The 25,799-nt window shown below is 47.2% G+C and overlaps 1 protein-coding gene across 6 annotated transcripts in view; it reads right to left on the reverse strand.

Annotated features, from left to right (window-relative positions):
* DOCK7 (dedicator of cytokinesis 7) overlaps positions 1 to 25,799 on the reverse strand; it is a 92,864-nt gene continuing 67,065 nt past the window's right edge. For 2 of the 6 annotated variants that reach the window (XM_082287651.1, XM_082287647.1), the window contains 22 exons: positions 23,619 to 23,788; positions 22,672 to 22,826; positions 21,844 to 22,026; positions 21,283 to 21,418; positions 20,170 to 20,266; positions 19,710 to 19,727; positions 17,784 to 17,880; positions 17,064 to 17,198; positions 16,291 to 16,443; positions 15,648 to 15,806; positions 15,286 to 15,386; positions 14,168 to 14,360; positions 13,625 to 13,768; positions 12,553 to 12,684; positions 11,972 to 11,986; positions 6,675 to 6,809; positions 5,721 to 5,810; positions 4,669 to 4,905; positions 3,839 to 3,982; positions 2,947 to 3,053; positions 1,802 to 1,969; positions 1 to 448 (listed from right to left, as the gene is read on the reverse strand). In XM_082287651.1, coding sequence (XP_082143777.1) covers positions 406 to 448; positions 1,802 to 1,969; positions 2,947 to 3,053; positions 3,839 to 3,982; positions 4,669 to 4,905; positions 5,721 to 5,810; positions 6,675 to 6,809; positions 11,972 to 11,986; positions 12,553 to 12,684; positions 13,625 to 13,768; positions 14,168 to 14,360; positions 15,286 to 15,386; positions 15,648 to 15,806; positions 16,291 to 16,443; positions 17,064 to 17,198; positions 17,784 to 17,880; positions 19,710 to 19,727; positions 20,170 to 20,266; positions 21,283 to 21,418; positions 21,844 to 22,026; positions 22,672 to 22,826; positions 23,619 to 23,788 — 2,812 coding nt within the window. In that variant the 3' untranslated portion in view covers positions 1 to 405. Of the gene's footprint in view, positions 449 to 1,801; positions 1,970 to 2,946; positions 3,054 to 3,838; positions 3,983 to 4,668; positions 4,906 to 5,720; positions 5,811 to 6,674; positions 6,810 to 11,971; positions 11,987 to 12,552; positions 12,685 to 13,624; positions 13,769 to 14,167; positions 14,361 to 15,285; positions 15,387 to 15,647; positions 15,807 to 16,290; positions 16,444 to 17,063; positions 17,199 to 17,783; positions 17,881 to 19,709; positions 19,728 to 20,169; positions 20,267 to 21,282; positions 21,419 to 21,843; positions 22,027 to 22,671; positions 22,827 to 23,618; positions 23,789 to 24,679; positions 24,727 to 25,799 lie in introns of those variants that run through there. The other 4 variants (XM_082287648.1, XM_082287650.1, XM_082287649.1 and 1 more) reach the window with 4 other exon arrangements.

The raw sequence follows: 25,799 nt of genomic DNA on the forward strand, positions 1-25,799 counted from the left end.
TGCTCCTAATATAAATTAAATATAGGAACTAAAAGTAAATAAATTTAACATTAGGTAATGCTATAAATAAAGGTAAATGCGTTTAGTGTACCTTTGAGTCATAAAAATGCCTTAAAAAACAGGATAAGTTTACAGCTCATCACCAATACTCTGGATACCACTGCCATGATTTTTTTTTTTTTTTTTCAAACATTGAGAAGTCTACATTTGACAATTCAGAATGATTTTTTGGCCACTGAACACTTTGATGGAGGAAGAGGTGTGTGGGATGTCCAGGATGAAGTCCAAGTTTTATTTCACAATAAAACTTCTTTGATTCCCAGCGCTGATAACAAGGCTCTTTTTCTTTTCAAAACCTTAATTTTTTAAGTGCTTTTTTTTTTTTTTTTTTGGTTTTTAACTCGTTTAGATTTCCATTTTGCGAAGGCTCATCCTGCTGAAGGAGTCTCTGAGGGAGAGAAAATACAATGATGAGCTCAGATTTTCCATGGTGAAATAAGAAGCCTCAGCAGATGAATGACTCTGAATTGATTTCCAGTATCTCCTAGAGCTGATTACTACAAAAACTAAGTCCACTGGCATTAAAACTCATTGTTTTACCAATGAATTGGGTTTGGGTTTGTATCTGGGATCATCCAACTGCCCAGAAAACTGACAGAAGTACACAGAGAAGCAGCACAAACCATCTGCACAACTGAAACCTTATTTAAATCTGAATTTCAAATACATCCTTAAAGTGGATTTTGCCAGGAATACTTGGAGTTGGACTCAATGATCCTTGTGGGCCCCTTCCAGCTCAGGATATTCTATGATTTTCAGGATATTTTATGTCATACCTGTATTAGGCTGCCTGCACAGGCTGATTTTCACAAGATTAGGTAAGAATTACCACACCAAAGGCACTGGTGGGGAGGGAAGTACTGCTACTCCCACCATCCCAGCCAGGAAAAGCTGCCAGGGAACATCTGGGACACAGTACATGACCTGGGGAGAGCTCAGACCATCCCAATGCTGGGCAGGGAAGGAAGGGCACCTTCCTGCAGCACTCACAGCCACAAACCACCTCAGGTCAGCTCCACAGACATCCAGCCTTGTCCTGCTGCCAGGGAACTCCACAGGGGTGCCCAGGTCACAGATTCCATGGAGGGTTCCTGCAGGGAACCACCCCTGTTCCTGTTCTGGGAGCCACAGCCTGGCTGGAAAGTGGCTGTACCCAAATTCCACCTGCTCATCCACAACCTGCCCAGGGAGGTTTTGGTCTCCCCATCCCTGGAATTTTTCCAGACCAGGTTGGAGCACCCAGCTCTGGTGGAAGGTGTCCCTGCCCATGGCAGGGAGTGGGACTGGACGATGTTTAAAGTCTTTCCAACCCAAACCCTTCTGTGATCCTGTGATCCCCACTGGGGTTTTTACACAAAACCCAGTCTCCAGCTTCCCGGTCTTTCAGCACAGAAGACACCAACAATTTTTCCCCCTGGAGTGTCTGATCCCAGTTTCACTGGGAATAAAGTCCTGCCACACTGAGGGTGGTTTTGCGCCTAAAAAGAATGGGATGCAGGATGGAAACAAATAAAAAAACCAACTGTCACAGCTGAGGAACAAAAGGAACGTTGCAAACACCAGCTACCACAGCTGCTGGGAAGGGAATGTGCTCTCAGGAGGGACAGAAGGGAAAAGGGATGGGCTCAGCCAAAAGAGCCAGGACTGAACACAAACGGATGGCGCAGGATCCTGAGAAGTTCAGACCCCACAGTTTCACACCCTCCTTCTCTGTGCCCCGAGAGGAACCCCAAATATGCACCTGTGGCACGTGACGGGCAGCACTGCCTTGTAGAGCTGCGGGATCTTCCTGTTGATCAGGGGCTGCAGAGCCTCCTTGAGCCGGTGGTAGTTGCGCTCCAGCTCCCGCTGATATTCCTTCTGGTCCGGCCCGATCAGGCTCTTGTTCTTCCTCAGGGCATCCTCACACCTGCAAAACAAAAACCCTGTGAGAGCTGGGCACACAGAAACACCCCCTTGCTCCAGGTTTGTTAATCCAATAGTACAAGAACATCCATGCTGGCCCTCTGGGATCACAGGGAATATCCTTTATCATGTCTTTTGGTAATCAAGGCTCAGCTGAACCACCTGGTGTCCAGGCGCAAGGAGAGGGAGTCACATCTCCAACTTCCAGTTCACTCCCAGAGTGACAACTCCTTTGTTATTGTCATTTACTGTCCAGTTACATTTATCCTCTCTGAAGAGAAATGAAAAGCCCATCTCCACAGAGCCGCTTCCAGTCCCAGTGGATTTAAAGATGGATGGAATCAGGAGAGATTAAGAAATAGCAGCCTGGGATGTTCGTCAGGAACTCTTCTGCTTGCAAAGATGCAATTTAAATAAAGGGTATGAAAACAACTGTATCAGCAAAGCCATTTATTTCATAGGGGAAAACTATGCTGCCACTGGATCTATTTGCTTACAACATTTTAATTTCAATTGTTTTGGTGTTTTTTTAATTTCTTGGTGCTCGTAAAAGATGCTGGACTGAGCCTGCAGTTTGCATGACTCCAGGAAAATAGAGCAGCCAGCACATTTCTCTGGGGAATTGTGCCAGCACCTCTCCACTCTGCTTGGAGAAATTCACTTCAGAAGGAAATTTCATCTCCTGGACAGTCCAGCAGATCCTCCTGACCCTGCCAGGCTGGGAGTTCACTGTGCCAGCATTGCCTGTTGTGATTCCTGGGACACTTCACAACTGAGCTGGAAGCACCAATTCCTTCCTGATAAACAGCAAAGCCCCTGCAGCCACGGAGCAGCAGCACCAACAGGGAAGGGCTGGGCAGGTGAGGAATGAGCTGCACATGGAACCTGGGCAGGTGGGGGACACCAGGACAGCCCAGTGTCACTGCACGTGCCCCTGCCTGGGGTGGCAGCTGGGAGGCGCCTTGGGGACCCTTTCCATACCTTTTTGTGAAGTCCTTGAAACAGAGCCGGAGTTTGTTGTGGTGTCTGAAGAGCTTTGGGTCGTTGGGGATTTCAGACAAGAAAACTTGTGCAACTTCTAACGGTCCCTTTAGGAGAAGAAGGGGCAAAGTGAGTTTCTGGAAACTGTCTGTCATATCCAATCGCTGGAGAAAGTTCAGCCACATAGAAAACATCCACAAAACACATTTCCTTACAAAAAACATCCTGAAGAGCTGCAGCTGGGAAATCTGATGTAAATCACCAACCTCAGTGACAACTGAGTCTCTTTCAGGCCTTGCTTTGTTTTATTTAAAACTCTGCTTTTGGAAAACAGTGTGAGAAACTGCAGATTCTCCATTTGTTTGCCTTTATAAGGACTCCTGACAACGTTTGCTCAACTCACTTCTACGGCAAAGTTTAAACAATGCAGATGGAAGCCAGGGAGTGTTTGCCAGCACTGCAAACTTAACCCAGCACTCAGAACTCCAGCTGATTTTTTTCCAGCTTGTGCACTGCGCTTTACTCAGGCTCCTTCAGCTTTTCCTCAGTTTTTCTCCACTGCTTTCCATTTTGTTGGAAACCCACAGCAGGACACAATCCTGCAGAGCCTGGCTAACAAAGGGAAAGCAATGAAACCTGGAGGGAAGAGGAGCAGGCAGAAATAATTGCAAGTGCCAGGAAGGAGCAGTAACTGAGGGAGGGAGGTTTCTTCCCAGCCACTTTTCACATTTTCAGGACTCATACAGCAAAATCACTGAGAACAGCTGGCCTGGACCTACCAGTGACCTTAAACATCCCACAGACTCAACAGGGAAAAAATTCCAAGGGAATTAAGAAACAGGGCCTGAGGCTGTGCGCTCCCAGGGAGTCCAGCTGGGACAGTGATCCTCACCTGATTCACTGTGGTACCTACTGATCCCTGCAGCACCATCTGCAGCATCTTGGGGTCTGCAGGGTCTTGGTGGGTGGCAAAAGCCAATTCCTGTGTTTTCTTCTGCATGTCCTCGATGGCGACTTCAATGGGGGTCAAAATGATCTAAGCAAGAAGCCGGAACAAGATTTTTATTATGGCTGAGCTTGGCAACCTGGCACAGATCTTCAGGAACACCCAGGTGCCAGTGGGGTGGCACCACAAAGAGGTGGAGGACACCAACAGGACTGACAGGACTTCAGAAATGCATCATCTTCGTTCAGTGGCATCAAGAAAAGGTTTGATTTTTAAAAGTGTTTCTGGGCACTCCAGAGCTATCTGAGATTTTTCTGAGTGGCACACGTGTCCCTTGGGTCACTGCAGGGTTCCAGCACTGCCAGACCCTGAGCACCGTTCACAGTGTCCCAGTGACCACATCCGACCTTGCCCACCCTTGGGAAATGAACACAACCTCCATTATCACAGAATCATGGAATGGTTGGGTTGGAAGGGACGTTAAAGCTCCCCCCATTCCACCCTCATCACAGGCAGGACACCTTCCCTAGACCAGGCTGCTCCAAGCCCAATCCAACCCAGCCTGCAGAGCTCTCCAAGAACCCTGCATGTACCAGGTCTGGAGGTGGTGGGGCAGATGCATCCTTAGATCAGTCTGGGCTTAGTTTGGGTTGAACAGGAACAGCGGGAAGTTCCTAGGAACTCCTAAGCTCCTAGGGCACACTTGAACTGGAGCTGAAGGAGCCTCCTGCACCGTGCAGCGCTGGGCACTGCTCCCCCCCAGGCTCTGGCCTCACCTCCTCTTTGTGGATGACGTTGATCCTGGTTTTGATGTAGGGGAAGGCGTGGGAGGTGGTGAGGATGGTCTTGCGCTTGAACTGCTCGTGCAGGTCGCCGTGGGCGCGGCCGTCCAGCGTGAAGGGCGTGCAGTACATGAAGCGCCGCAGGTTGTAGTTCTTGTCGAAGTAGGTGATCCTGTCCTTCATCTCGTACGTGTCGAAGTAGGGCTCCACGTACGTGATCTGGATGTAGGCCTGCAGGGACAGCAGGGAAGGTGCTCCTCAGCTGCACCGTCCCCGCTGGATCTGTGTCCTCCCAACGCCACCACTGGACAAACCAGCGAGGGCTGGGGTTTGCCTTTAAGGACCCCACTGACACTGGAGGGAGCGCGGTGCTGGGAACGCTCACTTTGTGGGCTGGGTAAAGCACAGCTCGCTGTCCTTCCCCTTGCCTGCCCTTCACATCATGGAATGCTTTGGGTTGAGAAGGGACCTTAAAGCCCATCCAGTCCACCCCCACCACGGGCAGGGACACCTTCCACTATCCCAGGTTGCTCCAACCTGGCCTGGGACACTTCCAGGGATGGGGCAGCCACAGCTTCTTTGGGCAACCTGTGCCAGGGCCTCGCCACCTCACAATGAAGAATTTCTTGCCAATACCCAATCTAAACCCTTCCCTGCCCCGAGCCACAGTCCTGTTTCCCAGGCCTGCTCCTGCTCTTCCTACTACACATAAAGCACGTGGCACAAGGGTGACAAAATGCTGGAGCTGCACAAAAGCCAGGGAATGGCACAGCCCCTCCTTCCTTGCACCCAGCAGAGAAAGGCCAACACAGCCCAGGCCTCTGTCCTTCAACCTCCTCCCTTCCCACCCACCACTACCAGGGCAGGGAAGGGAGTGGCCAATTCTCCATCCCTGTGCTGGATCTTCCCAAACTCTCCTCCCAAGCAGCCACAAGATGCTCAGCACATGGATTTTGTTGCCCACGTGGTGAAATTCAAGGGAGATTTTGTCCCACTACATTTTCACCCATTCAGGACTTGTTCTACACCTGCACTTGTGCCATTACCTTGTTGGGATCAAGTTTACATTTGTCCACAGGGTTGGAGTCCTTGATCACTTCCAGAACATCTTCCCCAAACCGTTCTCCATAAAATCCCTACAATCAAGAAGAAAGCAACTGAAAGCAAACATCAAATGCAGCCCTGATGGGGGCTGGGGGACAAAGGCACATTCAGGGGAGGTGAAGCTCCACATGCCTTTCACAGAATGTGATCTGCTGAACCCAGGAGAATTCTAACAGTCACATTCCAGGGGCAACGGGAGAAAACAAGTCCTGGAAAGCAGGAGAGCTTTCCAACAGTGCCTGGTTCTGAACAAGGCATTTGGGTTTGTTTTGTGTCTGTGAGCAACTAAAATGGGTCAGTTTGGCATCGACTGGTGCTGGAAATGATAGAACTTTGTAATCATTTTAGTTAATGGTTTTAATTAACTTTGAAATGAATTGGTTTAAGCATAACATACATATATATATTAATTATAAATAGTGTGTTATTCTTAAATTACTCTTAGCCAGCATTTTGCAAAGATGTCATAACCTACTTCTGTGGGAGCACAGCCTGGGAAAATTAATGAAGCTTTAAGTTTTCATAAACTAACTCTGCTATGCTTCAATGAACAAGCCTGGGAGAGAGAGGGATTGTTGAGGTTGGACATCTGGAATGTAGAATTTATGGACCACAAGGACATTTTGGAGAAACCAGAAGATAAAGAAGAGACTAACACAGACTCAGCTTATGCCTTGGAAAGACCCTACTGGATGAAGAAGATACTGGAAACACCACAAATTCTCAAGAAGAACCTCTCCCTGATCAGGGAATTCCTCTCCTCCCGCAAGGTGGCACCAGCAGGAGGACAGGAGATACTAGCCCCAGTTCTGGGACACCCAAACTGCTTTTCCAAGGGGCTGCTCCTGTGAAACAACTGATGGAAACCAGTTAAACTTCCAATTAAACCCTCTCACCTCCAGCCGATGGGAGATTTCAGCTAACTTGGTTATTGCAGGCTCCTTGTAAACAAACTCTTGTTCATCCAGGTCTCCAAACTTAGTTCCATAAAAACCAACTCGGAAGTAGGTGCCAAACATCCTCTTTCCATCCTAGGGATGGAGAAACAAGAGGTTATTTCAGGGTGGGGACATGCACACCCCCAAGCACAGCTGCAGGCAGGCTCCTGAATTTATGCAAAATGAAAAGAAATTAAAAAACAAGGGAAAAAAATCAGAAAGAAAGAAGAGAAAGAAAAAAAACACACCTGGAACTCAGCATGGATGCATTTAGCAGCAAACACCACAACGGAATTATAAACTAACATGGAATTACATGGATCAGTTACGACCATTAGCCCAACCCTGCAATGACTTCTCCCAACCCAGGAGGAGCCTGGAGGTGCCATCATGGAATTATGGAAAGGTTTGGGTTGGGAGGGACCTTAAAGCCCATCCAGTGCCACCCCTGCCATGGGCAGGGACACCTTCCACTGTCCCAGGCTGCTCCCAGCCCCAATGTCCAGCCTGGCCTTGGGCACTGCCAGGGATCCAGGGGCAGCCCCAGCTGCTCTGGGAACCTGAGACTCACCACCCTCACAGGGAAGAATTCCTTCCCAATATCCCATCTAAATCTATTCTCTTTCAGTTTAAGAAGCATCAGATGTCTCTGAGAGGCAGCCAAAGGTAAATCCCTGTTGGGATCATTATTTGAGGCTCTCCAAAGCCTGTGCAGAGACCCTGCAGGGGGGGTCAGACACCCCTGGAATCACCCAGCATCGATTCCCCCCAAATCCACCCTCCAGGAATTGCAGGGTTGGGCCCAAGTCAATGACCAGTTCACTCACACACACACACAAGTGCTTTTTAACCAGCATTTCAGCTGGGAGGTGTTACACTCTCTAGGAACTGTCTAGGAGAGAGGGCCAAAGTCACTCCTGGTGAAAGCAGATGCAATCCTGTGCCATGTACCTGCTTCCAGGGGAGCCAGTGGTGAATTTGGCCCCGAAACGCAACAAAAGTAGAGAAACAAGAAAGATTTTTTGCTGGAAAGGCAACGGAGAAAATCTGATTAAGAGAGAGAAAGAGAGAGAAGAAAAATGCTTTAAAAATTAAACACACCTTGCTTTTGTTAAAGAACTCACGCTGCATGCACAAACCAGGGATGCCTTTCAGCAAGAAACTCCAAAATGTTCACCTTTACTCTCGTGACAAAGTGGGATGCAGTTTAGGACACTCAGTGTCCCTGAGCTGGGTTAGATTTTGGCTTCAAACAGCCCTTACAGGTGTCCTGGCTGCCAGGTTTTATTTTAGTATTTTGCTATGGCAAAACTGATCTCTTGTGGTGATGGTGAACACGATCTATGGAAGGCAAAGAGGATAAATAAGCCAAACTAAAATTAAAAAAAACCCTTCAGGCAAACTCCAGACTGAAAAAAGCACAGGCATGGCCAGCCACTGCCTTGGCCTGGCTGGAGGAAATTCTGGAGCATCCCACTGGATGTGCCTGAGGTCCAAAAACTTCCACTTCACAGCTGAGCTCTGCCCTCCTGAAGGCACCTGGGGTGAGTAGCAGCCCTCATCCCAAAAAAGCAACACTTGGCTGTGTCCAGGCTCCCCGGCCCCTGCTCTAGCCTGTCCCTCTGGGAATCCTCTTCCAGAGAGGGGCTCTTCTCCAGCCCCACTGCCAGGGGTTTCATCTCAGCACAGGATCCCAGGAGCCCCTCCCAGGGTGGGAACTCCAGCTGCAGAGCTATTGCTGTTTTACTGGATGTGGCCATTTCCCTGGATTCCCTGTCTTTGCCCAGTGCCCCTCCCTCTGGATCCATGCAGGATTGAGCTACTGAACCCTTTTTCCTCATCACTACCTTTTCAAAGCCACAAGCCTGGATAACATCACCCACACTAAAATCCCTCAATGTCCAGCATTTCCAGCTTCCATCTCACTGTCACAGGCCAAAGGCTCTGACTCCAGGGCTCCTTTCTCAAAGTCCTTCCCAAGGCAGCACCTGGTGGAAGGTGGGGTTGGAACCTGATGCTCTTTAAGATCCTTTCCAACCCAAACCATTCCATGACTCCCTGTCTGCCTGGGGGGAACTGCCACATGGATCAGCTCCCCAGACCCAGCACAAGGTTTGGGCATGCTCCATGGGGAAGTCTGTGGGATCCTGCCCCAACCCTGGCACAGGGTGGTGGAGGACACACTGATTTCTAATTAATGAGCTTTTTCCTTCTTCCTTGGCCAGGGGTTTTCAGGGTGTGAAGCATCTGCAGAACCAGATCTTGAGTTTTTGCCATGGACACCTGCCCAGGCAGCTCCTTGTTACAGGCAGGGTAGAAATAACAGGGGAGGAAGAGGATGCTGCCTGTTGATCAGGATAAATCACTAAGGAGTTCTGCTGGCATTTACTAAATCCATAAAATAATAGTTTTGGGGCATTGGGGAGCCCCAGGAGTGGCAGAGCTGCAGGGAAGCCCTGTGAGATTCCCTGTCCCTGTGTGAGGGCAGCTCCCAGCTCATTCCCATGCAGACCCTGGCTTTCCCTGGTAAATCCAGATGCTGAACCCCAGTTAAAGGGACCCCAGGGAGAAGAGCCAGCAGTGAGGAGCACTGTCAGCCCCTGATGTGACTCATGCTGGGAATCTGTGCCTGGAAGCAAGGGAATGGAAGCAAATCCATTTGGGAGAAACACCTCCAGAGCACTCCATGCCTCCCAGGGACACTCAGGAGCCGCCAGTTCCCTGGGATGAGCAGAGCTCAGCTCCATGCCTGGCATTAGGGATAGGGGATGGCTCCATACTGGGATCTCTGAAACTCAGCCAACACCAAACCACTTCCCAACCACAGCAGTGGAAACTGAACAAGTAACTTAATGCTCCATGGTCTTGTTTCTGGCAAGAGCTAAAAATGCAGGTATGAGGGAGGAATTATTAAAAGCATCGTATCTCCTATTATTTTATCAAAAATAATAGGACTTTGGGAGGAGAAGAGAATGAAGGTGAACACTGAATAGCCATCACACAACTGGCAGAGCAGGTAACAGCCACCATGACTTATGAAGGTTCATGATTTGTTATTATGCATGGTAAATACCTTTCCAAATTGCTGGGAATAAAGTTTTGGGGTTATTTCTTGCACGCACACAAAAAGCTTTGCCAACAAGATTTGGGGAAAAAAAAAAATAAATCAGATGCAAGAGGGATCATCTGCTTCCTTCACCAAGACAGCAGCAGCTGCCTGAAGGGTGTAGGAATAAAAGCAACACCTTCCAAATGCAGAATCCAACCATCTTTACCAAACTCAGCACTGTTGTTTTCCTGCTCAATTTTAACCCAAGGTCCTTTACAGTGCTGCCAACTACTACAAGTCTTCCAATATTGATTTTTTCTGGGAAAGGATCAGCTCCTGGAGTCCTGTTATTCACTGGCAACCTCCCCCTGCACAGCTTAAAAAGCATTTTTAAATACTGATGGTGCAGCATGAAAAGATTTTTTTCTTAACTTTCCTAACTGGAAAGCAAACCAACAGAATGAATTTAATATTTATTCCATGAATAAACACACAAAGCCTTTCACTTGGTGTGTTTAAGGAGAGCTCAGGAATGCTTTGGTGTCAGACTCAGGACACTGCAATGCTTGTAGTTGGCAACACCACACTTCTTGTGCCATGAGGGGGGTGTTGCTGTTGGCATAGCTCTTTGTTAAAATGAAATTGGGGGTTCCACAGTGTAAAACAAACAAAAAAAACAAAAAGGGGAGGTGGGGGGAAAAGGGGCAGAGAAAGGGAAAAAAAATTCCACAAGTAGGAACTTACCACAACAGACAATAGTAAGAGTGGGGAGGAGGGTCAGCAACCAGGGCGATAGAGGAGAAAACAGAAAGTATTTAATTAGGGAAATTCCATAAAACAAACAAGCAGCAAATTGGCAGCAAATAAATTTTAAAATTAAAAAAAAAAGGGTGAGCATCCATTAAAATATTTCAAATAAGGGAGAAAAAAAGGGCAAAACATGCAACAAACCTGAAAGCTACAAAGCACAAAGGTCAGAAAAAGTGTGGCAATGAAGGAGCACGATGACAGACGAGAGCTGAACCCACGGTGTCTTTTACCATGCAGTAAAACATGACCAAGTGGTGTTAGAATCATAACCAATGGCAGGAGTCTCTCCAGGGGTCGATTTAGGGGCAGAATAATAAAATAGATGCTCACAGGCCTTGTTGGCTTGAACACATTTACATCATTTCCACACCTAGGACAGGTTCTCTGCTGTGCTGCTGTGTCTGCCTGGACCTTCCGTGGGGACAAGGGGACGAGTTCCAGGGCCAGCCCTGAAGTGTCAGGGTTTATTTTAAGCTGCTCCATTTCCTTTTTTTGCTAGGCTGGAATTAAAACTGACATGCAGACATCACCAGCCCAAATTATGTCCCACAACACCAAAGGTGTTTGGTTGCAGCCTCAGTTCAGTCAGTGTGTGGTAGAAACCTGGAGGGAGGTGGCCCAAAATGAGCTGCCTGATCCACAGAAAGCAGAGAGAAACTGGAAAGATGAAGCCTAAACAAATAACATCATATTCACAGAGCTTTTTAGTGCTTTCTGAGACTTCTCCATGTTCATGCACCCACTGTGCCAACTGGACTAGGGCTGGAGTCAAACTGGCCCTGCAGATTAATCAATTGCTTTGTCCATTTTTAACCCAAAAGCGTGGTTCTCGTGGTGTGTGTTACAGAACTGTGAGCAGACAGCCTCCTCAAAAACCCAGGCAGAAAAACTGGCCCCAGTTAACACAACTGAGCCCTTTTCCTGCCAGATAAACCCCTACATAAATTGACTGAGAACAGAAGGAAGCAGTTTCTCCTCTGAGATCAAAGGTGCACCTGCAGCAAACCAGGTTTGTGTTTGGTACCTCTGAGCATTGGTGCTTAAATCGACCCCTGTGGGTGGGGTGAAAATATGGTATGGAGGGATGATTTTCTGTGTCAATGCTGATGGAAAGAAATATAAACAAATTGTAAAAACAAACTAGTGATGATACAGTGGCTCATTCACCAAAGAACCTCATTAGTGGAACACGTCAGCATCCATGCACTACCTACAGCTGCTTATGAAGAAATTCCTACTACAACCATGGTTTATTGGTATTTCTTTGGTTAATGAATTGTTTTAAACAGCAGACAGCAACAGAAATACCCACAACTAGCACATGTGGGCAAGCGTTGGCGTGAGTCATCTGGAAACTCAATTAGTGTTCTTTGCTAACTAAGATGGAGTTACCTACCTCCCAGCCAGTACTCTGTGTGATAAAAAGTAAAAAGGGCATGTCACAGAAACCAAAAAAAGAGTTTCAAAGGTCAAAACATGACCAGCAATAACCCTGCAATGGTTTCAATGGTTCTAAGTCATCATGCATCCAAAGCAGCCTCCTCTGGCCCAGCACAGCCAGGCTCTCACCAGCCCTTAGAAGCTGGTGGCTTTTGCACCATCCACGTTTGGAAAGCTTCCTTCAATTATTTAACCACCACATGAACAAACAAATAAACCCCCCCAGCATTTCTGGATGTTACCTACCAGGCTAAAGGCAAGGTACAGTGGGTTTTCCCAGCATGCAAAACACAGTTTAAAAGAACATCTGAAAGGATAAACTGGAATTTTTAACTCTTGGGCAGTTGTGAAGTTACAACAAAACTTGGTATGTGATGTTCTCTCGTGTTACATTCCAGAGGGATAAAACCTCCTGTTAACGATCCCTGTATTTACTGTGGATCATCATTTGACAATTCTCCTGGAATCATTTTCCTTGCACTGAGCATTTGAAGTCCCTTCACAATTCACCCTGCAGCTGAAAATTCAAGCCATTACCTGGTGAACAATCTTGCTGAATGCTTCCTGCAGTTTACCATGAATTGTAGACAACTTCTTGGCATCTCTGTTGGCTTCATGAATAGGAATAAGGACTTTGTAAACCTCATTAACTGCTTCATACATGCCAGCCTACAAAAATAAGGCCCATCAGATTGCTCCATCAATTCAACAGCCAGAATTACACACACAGCATTTAAATGATCAAACTGCAAAATGAAAAGGTGGCTGAGACACCACTGTGGGGCAGTCACATCTTTTCTTAAAATGTACCCAGAGATAAATGGAATAAAATCCTCAGTTACCCCTGAGACCAAGAGCCTGCTGTGTTATACCTTGCTATTAGTCATTAGGATCATTAACACAACCAGTCCTGGGATATTTTGGATGGATACAGGCACATATGCACAACAAGCTAAACAGGATCCTAACCAAATCTATGGGAATTAAATATGGAAAAGATTAAGTGCACAGCACAGCTTTTTCTGTGCAGGACATCTCCAGCCTGTGTGACTTCTGCATCCACTTCTGGCACTCCAGGAGAGATGGACTTTGGAAAATCCTTAGGATCTCTCTCACGGAGTGGGTCCAGCCCACTGTGGGCAGTGACTGTATAGAGTGGCTTAGCAGGAATTCCAGGCTTTTGTCCTGGAATTATTGCTGCTTGCACTTAAGCCCACTGAATGACACTTCATACTGTGTAGTGGGAATTAATTCACTTCTTTTCCTTGGCCTCTGATGGATGCACTGGTGGCAGTGCATCCACCCTGGTCACACAAAGCTCTCATCCCACTCTTTTTGAAGAGAGGGAAAACCACCATGGTCTTTTTTCCCCACTGTGAACTCCCAAACGTGCAGTGAGGAGGTGAAAGCCACTGGGAACACACCAAGGCCTCTTGCTCCCAGATCTCACCCTTGGCACAGTTTACTCCAGAGGCCTTAATTAGAACTCCAAGTTAAATTAAACATTTACAATACAACTACACACTCAGAGAAAAAAACATTTTCCTTCCTACTGCCCAGCAGTGTGAGGTTGCTGGAGAAGGGAGGTAAAGAAATTAAAGTCTTCTACCATGGAGAAAGATGCTGCAGCCTGTTCCAGCAATCCCACCAGACCAGCTTCTGTAAAATACTTCCCAGAACAGATTCCTTCTTCGTCTGGGGACACAACATCATCAGAAACTGCTGACTCTTCCAAAACATTGGAAGATATGTTCTGAGGAGATAGAATAGATTAAAATACACTTACTCAATTTAAACAACACTCAACACTTTCAGTACTTTGAAAGCCAGCTGATTTGCAGTCAAATCCTGGAACTTCTACCAAGGCAGCCTTCTATTTTCATGAAGTATATATATATATAAAATACAGCTTTCTATTTTTGTAGAGTATATATGTAAAATATAGCTTTCTATTTCTGTTTTTCTATTTCTATTTCTATTTTTGTAGAGCATATAAATAAAATACACATTTCTGTTCTCACAGAGCAGCATTTCATTCATACAACAGAGTGAGCACGGTTTCAGGATGTAAGCACAGGGACACCCAGCACATGGAGACACTTTGTACCTCAGCAGCAAACCCCAAAAATCCCTTGGAGAGGATAATCCCCACCTGAAATGTAACACAGCCCACAGGGAGGTATTTCCTGTCCTCCAGCATGCTCAGGTACTCGGCCACCAGGGCTGCAGAGTGCACCAGGCACTGGGCGGACTCGGCGTGGTTGCTCCTCTCAGAGTGCTTCCCTGCCATGTTCTGCAGCCACGTCAGCCGCAGGTCGGGGGAATTCTGGTAGCCCTTGGCAATCCTGAAGGAAGAGAAACCCTCTGTGACTTCATTCCCTTTCCTTCTGAACCAGCACAGCCCTTCAGCATGGTTTTTTCACACCACATTTGGTCCCCTCTGCTTAAACACCAACCCCCCTCGGTGCTGTCTCTTCCTGAGACAAGAAGCTCTACAGATGGGAAGTCACCCTAAATCACAGATTTTTGAGCCAGTTAGTGGTGGGGGAGCAGTGGGGGATGCTGAAGCTCTTGACCAAAGCCCATGTCTCACCTGAGACTGGTAGCAATCCAAAGGTGTGGGACAGTCAGAGCACACCTGGCTGGCTCCCTACGACAAAACCTCTGCTGACTTCTAAGAAGCCTTTCAGAGCCATTTGTGCAGAAATTTGGCACTTGGGAGCTTAACATGGCTCTGGAATATCTTTTGCATAGGGAGACCATTGAATGTACCACCAGAACGCCTTTTGGGCAAGCAGGTGCTGGAAGATCCCCAAGTTTTCCCTGAAGCAAGCAAGGAGAGTTCTCTCTACTCAGGTGCAGGAGGAGATTTCCAGGGATGGCCGGGGAATGAAACTACTTTTATCCAAGGTAAGCTGCCTAGATGCCAAACAAAACCTATTAACACCACATTCAAACACAACAGATAGGCACATACAGGTCTGTGAGCAGTGAGACCCAAAACTGCTCCAAAATCAAGTCCTTCAAGTGCCCAAATGTGCAGCATCTGAGCCCAAATCTAAACAGCCAGTAGCTGTGCTGTTTTCAGGTGACACGGGGTCATGGCAAGCAGTTTAAAACAGGAATAAGTTCAAAGTAAAATAATTGCTAATGAAAAACAAGCAATCAAAGCTCACAGCAACACAAGACCTCCAGGAGTGCAGGAGGCACCAAGCCTTGCTGAAGCAAATGGAACACTGACATCTCCTCTGCCTACAGTGCCAACTCTACCTGTACATCAAGTCAATCAGCATTTCTGGATCTTCCTGGTGCTCCTTCATTTTAACTGTGTCTGACAGGATCATATGGAGGTTGAACACTAAATCCTGGACCTGTGAAAAACAAGCTGTTGTGAAGAACTGGTAATGGGAATTGAGCTACACATTGGTATGTGAGGAACGTGGTCACTGAATCTTTGAGTGTTTGTATCTTGTCAGAAGTAATCAATTTTTTTTGATGTGACTAGAAGATTAAAAAAACCAAAAAACAAACTCTTTTCAAGGAATGCATGCAAATTCCAGTTCTAGATGGAGGTTTAGGCACAGCCTGTTAATGAACCACATATTACTTGTCTTGTGGTTTATGTCTTTTACCTGGTCAGGAAATGTTGTCTCCCTAAGTTCCAGATCTTCTTCAGCATATGTCAGAATAGTCTTAAGGGAACGTCGCAGAAATTCTTCATTGAAGTTCTGGGATGTCCCCACCAGGGATGAGAGGGACATGGTCACCTGCATCTTCACTCTGGCAAAGTTCTGCAACAGAGATGTTGTTATGGTATTTCAGCAGCCTGGAGACAGTGCAGTATCAGTGCTTTGGTCATGGCACCCTCCTCCTGACCTGACAGAAAAAAGAAAACTGAAGTTTTGCTAGAAAGGCTGTCTCAGAGCAGTGATTAGAATAAACCTGGTGCTGCCAAACTTCATAACCTGATGATTATTTAGTTCCAGGTAAAGGTTCTCCTGCAAATACGTTAGTGTTGTCTCCTTCCACATGGTCTCCTCTCACACACCCTGGACAGGATGATGCTCTCATGATACAGCCTTGATCCCAGACAGCTGCTTTTGGTTTGGTCAAGCCTAAAAACTGGATTCCCGTTATCTTTGGTGCTGTCAATCCCCCCACAGTCCCTGGGCCCAGAACCAAGGTGTCTCCCAGTTCTGTGAGGGACAGTACCCAAAGCCAGCAGCCCTCAACCCCATTATCTGCAACAACCCAGTGAAGAGCAGCAGGACTCACATTCCCAATCTCGAAGTTCTGCCTCATGAGGAGGTACAGGGATGCACTGGCGTGTGACCTGATGGTGCTGATGCTGCTGCTGCAGTGCCTCAGGAGCCTCAGGCACAGGTCTGCACATTGCTCTGTCTCCTCCTCAAACAGCAGCTCAGGGAACTGGAAAACAGCACAGGAGGAAATCAGTGCTTGGACAGGCAGGAATGAACACTCGGACAAACAGGCAGCAGTGGGGGTACACTGGAATGAGAGGGAGCCCAATCTCTCTGTTTGGGAGGAGTGATGTTCCTGTGAATCATTCTACAGTGAGGCAAAACTGGCAGCACTGGAAGGCAACACATTTTACCTCCCCCCACAACTTGCTCCTACATCTACACCCTCACACTGATTTACATCACTCCCAAAAACTCAAGCTTAAAACTTAGAGCTTCTCCCAGCACACCTACAGAAACTGGGAAACAAATCCATTTGAAGTGAGATTTGTCCAGCTTAAACCCCACCTGTACCTTGTGCTCTCCACTGACCAGGTGCCTCTTCCCACTCAGCACCAGCCAGCAGGAACCCACACCCCACCCCAGGTTTTGAGAGCTGCCCTTTTTGGTGCAGCTAACCCCAAAATGCAGAAATGCAGGTACTGCCCATGAAAACCCAGCCAGGCTACACTGCCTGAAAATTGATACTGCCCAAAATAACAACAGCTTAGGGAGGGGAGCCCATACAAAAGAATAAACAGTGCCTTCCTCCCTCAGGGTGGATTTCAGCCCCCACAGGGGATTCACCTTTGAGACCAAAGCTCTCTGTGTGGCAAAGCAGTGCTGGAGGTAAAGGGCACTTTGGTTGCAGGCCATGCTGTGCAGCAGCACTTTGAGCACCCCGCCGAGGATGCTCTCCTTGGACTCCGTCACAGACACGGTCTGCAAAGGGAAACCAAGATTCCATGAGAAAAATGAACCTCCTGTGTGTGTGGGAGAGAGCAAACAGCTCTGACCCCCTTTGCACAGGGGAATTACCCACTCAGCTGGGCCTGCGAAACAGCCCCATTCTGAGCCAACCCCCAGGTGAGCTACACCTGATTCGTGGATAAAGCAGGTGGAATGGGGATTCTCTGTTCCCAGTGAGGCTCTGACCTTTGGGGACATTGTTCTACTAGAGGACAAGCCCATAGCTGGGCTCTAGCTGGGTTGTTCAGGCACAAAGTACAATCCTTGTGATTCCTGGGTCTCTCTGCAGCTCAGAAGTGGATTTGGGAAGTATGCCCCTGCCTGCTCCCAGCCCATGCCCAGGAAATCAGGGGACAAAGTGAGCTGAGCACAGACCCAAGAGGCTGAGCTGGAACCCAATGATCTGAGGCAGGTTTGGGAACCCCCCTTCCTGCTGCAGCTGAACAGCTCTCTCAGCACTCAGGCAGCGAGGAGCAGCAGGGAGGTTTTGTTTAACAAAGTGCTGCCTGGCCAGGTGACTGTAATGCCATTACATCTCCATTTTCTTATCAACCTCACCTGTACAACTATCTCTAGAGTATCCAAAATGATCAGGTTGGCTTCTGTTGCAAGATTCCCATCGATGAGAGCCTCATGTTCTATCTCTGCCCTTGACCTAATCAGAGAAAACAAAGCAGTAAAATTACTTCCTGATTAAGAAACAGACCTCTGTATTTTCCAGTCAAAAATGTTCTCTCACTAGCAGGAAACTCCCAGTTACTGTTCGTATATTTATCACTGGACAACACTACAAGGGTATTTCAATGCACCCACTGAGAAGACAGGAAGGAAAACTCAGTTTTTTACAAGTACAGACTTACAGAGGCTTCACGTTCATCATGCTAGGAGAGTTCACACTGCTCTCTGACGCTTCATTACTCTCCCAGGAACACAGCAACAGTTTAGACCCCAAGTCCCACTCCAAAGTGGCTCAGCAGCATCATTAGGCATGCGACAGCACAACCAGGAACAGGACATGTGGCTTTATGCTGCAGGCTGTGGACACACGGTGGTGCTACACGAGCTGGGAACCTGCACTCACGCTGGGAGCAGCCCAGTGCAGCCTGCCAGGGTGCAACCTTCTCTCTCCAAGCTACACTGCATTTAATCCTCAAAGCATAACTTCCTCTCTGAGGACAAGGTCTCGGTTTTGCTGTTCCATGCCAGGCACTCGCTTTCCTGGAAAACTTTGCAAAGTCCAGACACCCACTCACACCTGTGGCTCCAGGAATTCAGCAGAAGCCAGCCCTTTCCAGTGGCACCAGCTGCACTGGGCAGAGATCCAGTGCTGTACTGAAAGAGCCCAACCCTGGCCTGCCCTGCCACAGGTGCCATCTCTGACAGACTCGTACCAGGCCAAATCCCAGCAGAAGGGTGACCAAAATCCCAGAAAAATACACAGAAAGAGAGAGGAACTATTTGGTTCTTGGAGCTGTATTGCAGCAGCCCTTCCTGCCACACTTCACATCCTCTGGGAGCTGGGTCACACACCCAACATCTCCAGGATAGGAAGTTTTGGGACCTGGCCCCACATAAAATAATTCCATCTGCATAAAATGACAGCAGCTGCAAGCTGTGCACAGTTCTTGGGGTGAAAAGTCTTGTTTATGGGGTTTCAAAGGGCCAAGCTCTACCTACACACACAGGACACAGCAGACCCAGTCACAGCAAGCAGGGGTTAGAAAGCAGCTCTGGAGAGTTTTATCTAAGCAGCTCATTTTGTGAGATGAGACACCATCCTTTGACCATCAAGGAATTCCACAGCTGTTAAATGTGTCCGTGAGGTCCTTCAGGGAAGGGGAGGGCTCAGACCCAGTGCTGGCAGTGAACTGATGAGTCCTTCAGGCCAAATTTTAAACTGACATGACTCTGGAATTTGTATCTACACCATTTCATCAGCAGGTTGAAATCCCCTGGTCTTTCCCAATGACTCAACAGGACTGGAGCCTTGGACAAAAAGCCACTACTTGTCATAAGGAGAAATTACATTTTTGTGTGGGGCAAAGCAACTAAAAGCTGTGAAGAATTGCTTTCTACTCCAGGGAGAGTCAGTGTCTGCAAGAGTAAAATTTGGCCTGATCTCCATCTGGGCTCTGAGGATCCCATTCCTCAGTTTCTTCAGAGCTTCACTTGGGCTGAGATTGCTTTCCTAGGATAAGGAACAATTCTTTTGCTGGGAGGACGGAGACTGCAGGTTGCAATTTGAGAAGACAGAAAACGTGCACAGCAAAGCTCAAACACAACTCCTGAGCCCTCCAGATTAAACCACACCAAGAGAGGGAATTTTCAAGGAAATGGGTGTAATAAGCCAAAAGAGCTCATTCCAGTCAGTTGCACACACACACTGAGAAGTTCTGCCAAGCATCACAAACAACGCTGTGATGATTGAGTCTGCAGATGTACAAAATGGCAATTTATAAGAACTGCACACCAATGCTACAGTACCTGGCTGGTTTGTGGCTTCTAAAAGCACAGCACATGTGGAAAAACAATCAAAGTGATGGATTAGGACAGGAAAGGAAAGCGAGCTTTGTGAACTCCAGAATGCTCTTATGGAATAAAGGAAATATGACATGAGATATATATGCTATCTGTGGAAACTGTTAATGGATCTTCCCTCTAAATTACGGCTTAGGGCAGGGTTTTAAGAAAGGAATGGATTGCATAAATCTCTTTAAATCTCATTTGAAAGTCTAAGGAAGCAAGGGACAGTGGAAAGGCAAAGAGTTGGGAGGGCAGTGTCGGAGTAAAAGCTCTTTGCTTTTTTTTCTCCACAATGCCAGCCCTGTCCAACCCAGTGGCACAAGGGCTGAGTGACTGCTGGCAGTGACCTTCTGTGGGGAGGGGGGCCCTGCTCTCACAGGCCCTGGCCTATGGGTAGAGCAGAAGGATAAGGCAGAGTTACTTGTCAAGCTTCTCTGTGTTCTGCCGCCAGTGAGTCATATCCTTTCTCCACCTCAGATTCTCTTGACTTCCAAAGGCGCTCCCAGAAGGGCTCCTCTCTGCAGGAGAACAGCAAAACAACAGCAGTCAGCTGATGCTCATTTCTGCTGCACGAGCAGCAGCTCCAGATCTGCTCACAAGTGGCAGGTGGCAGCAAAGATGACCTGCTAGAGCCTGAGGCTGTGGCACTCACCCAGGATGTTTACATGGCCCTAATTCTATCCCTGCTGAGTGGCATGAGACACAGAGAGGCAGCTGAGACCCTCACTGGTAAGAGGAGTCCCTTCCTTGGACTGCACCAGAAGCCTGAGTGTGCCAATCCTCATCATTCCAACACTGCTTTCCTCAGCTGGCACCCAGAAATGTTCTAAGAGTGTTCCAAGGCCCCTGTTTCCCACCTCACAATCTTTTGTTCTCATTGCTGGGAGGGCAGGGGAATTTCAAGTAATACAGACAATCTGTCCCCATTAAGAAAAAAATAAATGCTCTCATCTCTCTGAAGTGATTCCTTAATTATGACTCTAAACTACCTATCCATCTTAGCCCACAGTGACAGGCTCGTGTATGGCAGAGCAGGAGACAAAACCACAGATCTGATTCTTGTCCTAACCCCTGGGCCACCCTTTGAATTTGAGTGTTCATAAAAATTACTGGGTTTTACAAACAGTAAAAATCATCAGAAGTGCCTGTTAGCCCAACTACAGTTATTTCACATCTCCTCAAGTCAGCAGAAACATCCAGGCCTTTTCAGAACTATCAAAGCAAGATCAGGCAGCTTGTTTTCCTCTCTGATCCTTAAACAGGACACTCTAGAAGATGCTACACTGGAAAAAATTAAGGCAAGAACATCCCATAAATGTGATCTCACTTAAAAAGGCAGCCAAGTAATAAATAAATTGTCTCAATTTAGGAAAAGTGCAGAGATTTAGCAGACCCAGGGAAAGATGCTGCAAACAGCTTTCCTAGGGGCCTCTTCACCTGTATCCCACACCACAGATGGGTGAAAATAATTGTTAGGGATGGGAGGAGAAGTTTTTGGAAAAAATGGGATGGCACAGAGGACTCCTTTACTTACCCAGCTGTCCTCTACTTCTTCGGACCATTTCCTGCCTTGCCCCTATGCTGCCCAAAATTGCTTCTTCAAGTTTGGCTCTCATGTCTTTCGACTTCTTAAACGTCAGACTGTTCATTCTTTCAAACACTTTCTTGCCCTGCAAGTTCCAAAAAAAACCATGAGGGAAGATTCTTTCAAATTGGGATATTTTCTGAGAATTATCAACTGAAAATATGTTTCCTGTTAAAAACATGCAGCAAGAAAGGAATACAGATTAAGTTGGTAGGCAGATAAATCACTCAGATTCCAGCATTGCTACAGAAAATTCTCTTTTCAAAGTGATACTGCAGCAGCTCCCAGATGAGGGGCAAGCAGCACAAACTGCTTGAGGAGTGGAACAAGGCAGAGACATTCACATGGCTGAGAAGTAAACACGGGAAAAGCCTGGCCTTGGGATTGTGAATACAGGAAATACTTTGGAGAGAGCAGGAAATGCCTTTCTGCAGTCGTGTAAAGGATGGGAGTGTAAAGGTCCACAGCAGGGCCCAGGAGGGACTGCAGGAGGTTTCAGCTTGGCAGTACCTTGTACTCAAAGCAGGACACACAGAGATAGAGCAGGTCCAGCAGGCGGTTGAGCTGCAGCACTGACAGGTCTGTGAACCACTTCTGCAGGACGCTCTCGTCTGCGTTCTTCAGCACCCACAGCAGGCAGATGAGGAGGCTGCGGCTGGACTCTGTTGAGAAGGTGGAGTGCTGCCTGCCACTCTGAAACACAGGTCAGGACAGAGTGCTTCACACCCACACATTCCCATCACCACCATGTATGAGTTTCTTCCCTTGAGATGTCTCTAAAAACCTCCAGCAGCTTAGGAGTTAAGCAGAGGGGCTCCACTCATTATCTCATGCACCTGTCAGTGTCTCACTAAGAGTGCACCTAAATCCCAGCAAAATGGGGTCATGGTCCTGGAGTAAAGGCAAGAGAAGGCAGAAACGGAAGGGTCTGCCTGCTGCCAGAATCAGGATTCCCTCTCTGTGCAGAGAACAGGGAAAATGGCCCTCTGTGTCTTCCACTAGGTGGGATTTAGCTGGGGTAGAATTTGTGCTTAGGGCTTAAAGCTCACAGTGACTATTGCACCTCACAAAGCTTTTATAAGACTGTTTCAGAACAAGGGAATCTTTATCAGGAAAGACAATTCTTCCATTTTCTGAGGTTTGCTGATTTTTATCCGTCCTTGGCATTTTCTCATGCCCCTCTGAGACACACAGCAATGTGCAAACAGTGCTTTGTCCCCCTTGTTGCCCCTCTGCAACACCCAGCTGCAAACTGATGTGGGTCCCCACAGAAGCTGCTGAATATTTGCTGGTTGGCACAGACTGAGGGTCAGAAAAGGGAGAGGGATGGATTTGTACCGAGGAAGGGAGTAGAAAACTGCTGGGCCTGGTGAGCTGGGGGACAGATGTCCCTGCAATGGCCATGGCCACTGTCTGGCTGATCATGCTGCCACCCTCGCTCTCGTAATCGTCCACGGCGACACAGCTCGGCCTCCCCCGCTGGTTGTGACTCTCTGCAGAGAAATACAGGAGTATAGTCAAGCCCCAAGTCCAAGGCTTCGCCCCCCAGACTCCCTCCACAGTGCTGGTCTCACTGAACTGGGAATGCAAACTAAAAATCATCCCACTCGAGGCATCCTACAAAGAACAGGACAATGATTTGAGGGAATGAAAGTAAAGAAAGCAATTCCCAAATGCAACCTACACAACCTCAGTACCTAAAACCCTTCTAATACCAGACCTTTTGTCCCTTTGAATACTCCAAATCCTTTCTCAAAGCTTTATTGTGTCATTAAACTCAAAGGATGTAGAAGATAACTCTAAATTCCAAACTATTCCTGATTGGACTCCCTGCCCTGATTTGAAATAACCTCTGCTGCTCTTTGGGAGACATTGCAAAGAACCCCCGAAGATTAACTGCTGATGGAACACATGACAGGAGGAAGGAGAGGAACTCTGCTTATCCTTTGGAATTAGGAACTCTAGTACAGTATGAGGGGTGACTTTTAAGTAGGTCAGAGACATGAAGGGAAGCTGCCTGTGCATCTACAGCATCCAGTGGGACATAAACTAAAATGCACTGCTGATTTTTCACTTCAGGCCAAGTGGGCAAACACAACTTTTGAGTGTTAGCAGGCATTGAAGGCATATTTTGCAAGCAAAAATAAACATGAAAAAATGTCAAAGTCACAATTCAAAAACAACCTCGTCTGACACCAAAGGCGTTCATAACTCAATTTTAGAACCCAAACACCCAAGTCTGGGGAGCAGATGAGCAGATAGCCAAGGCAGAGAATATCAAATACCTGTGAAGTCATAGAGCTGAGGCACAGTTTCCATGATCACGCCAATCAGAGGTAGATACAGCATTGCCACCCGGGCCTTTACCTGGGGGTCAGCGTACCGCGGGTCCGAGTCGTGGCTGGACAGCAGGTTGTGTACCATGTTGATGACCTTCTTATGCAATCCAAATAAACTGTTAAAAGACAGTTGGGTCACGCACATTAGTTAATATCTTCAAAGCAAACTCTTTTTTGTAACTAAGGGGCTTCAAAAAGGAAAAAAATCCCGTTTTTTATTTTTAACTTCACACGAACTGCCACTGCATGTGTTTTTTTGATCTCCCATGGATTTTACAGATGGCTGGTTTTTCACTGTGCCTTGTAAAAAGGGCAAAAGTATCTTGTGGAACGTACACCCAGTATAATGTGGACACTCATATTTTCCATTACACACCCCCAAAGTCCCAGCTACTGCTGTGCTGAAGCATTGAGCCTACTAAAAACTATTAGAAAAACTTACGGAATATGGAAAACAGGGAGAGAAACTTGACCCAGTGGGTTTAGTAAAACTATTTGTTGCATTCTTTTTTTTGTTTCTATTTAGCACCATTTACAGAGAGACAAACCCTCCTAAGCCAGAACATTGCTTTAATCAAATGATCAGGAAGTTTCTGCTTCAGCTGCCCACCCTACCCCATGCAATTACTGAACTAAAACAGGAGACTACAGACCCATAACTCTGAATAAAAAGTGGCAAAGACATGAAGGGATAGAAGGAAAAATAGCCAAAATGGCCTCTCTCATTATTTAGATGCAAACACTGGCAGAGCCCTTCTATAGGGCACCAGGTGTGACCCTCCTGAAAAACACAAAAACTTCCATGAATCTCTCAAAGACTCTGCTTCTTTCAATCCCCTCAGCCACCACGCAGAGGCAAAACTCTCCCAGAGCAAATAGCAGGTTCTCTCTGCAGCTATTTGCTTCTGAAGGCAAACCAGCCAAGAAGACACTTTACCCCATGCATGAAGCAGCCAAGGAAGCTCAGACATTAGGCAGTAGCAAAACATAAGCTGCAATGTTCAGACCTGAGGTATTAAAACAAGTGCTGAATTTCAGGCAGTATCCACTTTATCTGAAAAGTAGAGGTGAGTTCTGGTTAAAAAAAGAGGCTTTGACTGGATTTTTGGGGGTTTGAAGTGACTAAAAGGCAGCAGTACAGCTTGGGAGGACATTAGCTATTGGAGCTGCACGTCCTCCCTGTGGCTTTTAATCAAGCCATAATGAGATCCTACAATTGCTTGTTTGTGTAATTAGTGAGAGCCTTAACAACTAGGAAGGAAACACTTATTTAAGTGACTGGTTCCTTCAGATTAAGGATAAAGAAAAGTTTTTGTATTATTTTGAAGGAATTATTTTGAAACCTAAATCATGTTTTTAAAAATTCAAGGGAAACTATCCTGCAGGCCATAAAACCGCAGATAGGGAAAACATCCAAGCAACACAGTGTAATTCCAACCTAGGGATCCATGGATTTCTTTGTCACTTTTCCAGAGCTGAGTGGCCACTGTGGTGGATCGATCCATAGTGGAGAGGAGGAAATGCAGCCCCCTGCTCTTCCTGCTTGATAAGGCAGCGAATTGATCTCACCGCCCTCCCACCGTCCCCTTCGTTATCTCAGTCCTGGCCTGGATCTCTGTCAACACCCACCCACACTTCCAAAAAACTGACTCTGGCACTGAACTCTGAGGGCTGAATTCTGATTTTCGCACTTCTGGCCTGCACCATCAGCCAAGATGGGCAGTGTGGGCACTGTGTGTGATGGCCAAAGCACGCTGCAGTGTTTGCAGAGACAACTGTGCAGGGTCCAGCTGCTTGGACCGTCACATTCAGCTGGATCCCTTCCCCTGCATGCTTTGTTTGTCCTGTTTTTCAGGCTGCAGGTGCTCTGCAGGGCTGCACCGTGCCCTGGCACACGGTACCCTGGCACACTGAGGGATGTATCCAACACACACCTCCAGGCACCAGGGAACTGACGCCTTTTCTGTCCAATTCAATCCAAAGAGTTCTTATAAAATGAGCTAAAATTGAACATACCTTGTTACTGGAGCAAAAAGAGCAAGGACAGAACACATTTAAGGCTCTGGATCACCTACCAAGGCCTAAAGCAGGTCTCTAACAATAAGGAACTAGATGAATATCCCTCTC

Source organism: Coloeus monedula (genome assembly GCF_965178545.1).
Source record: "Coloeus monedula genome assembly, chromosome: 9".
Classification (NCBI taxonomy): domain Eukaryota; kingdom Metazoa; phylum Chordata; class Aves; order Passeriformes; family Corvidae; genus Coloeus; species Coloeus monedula.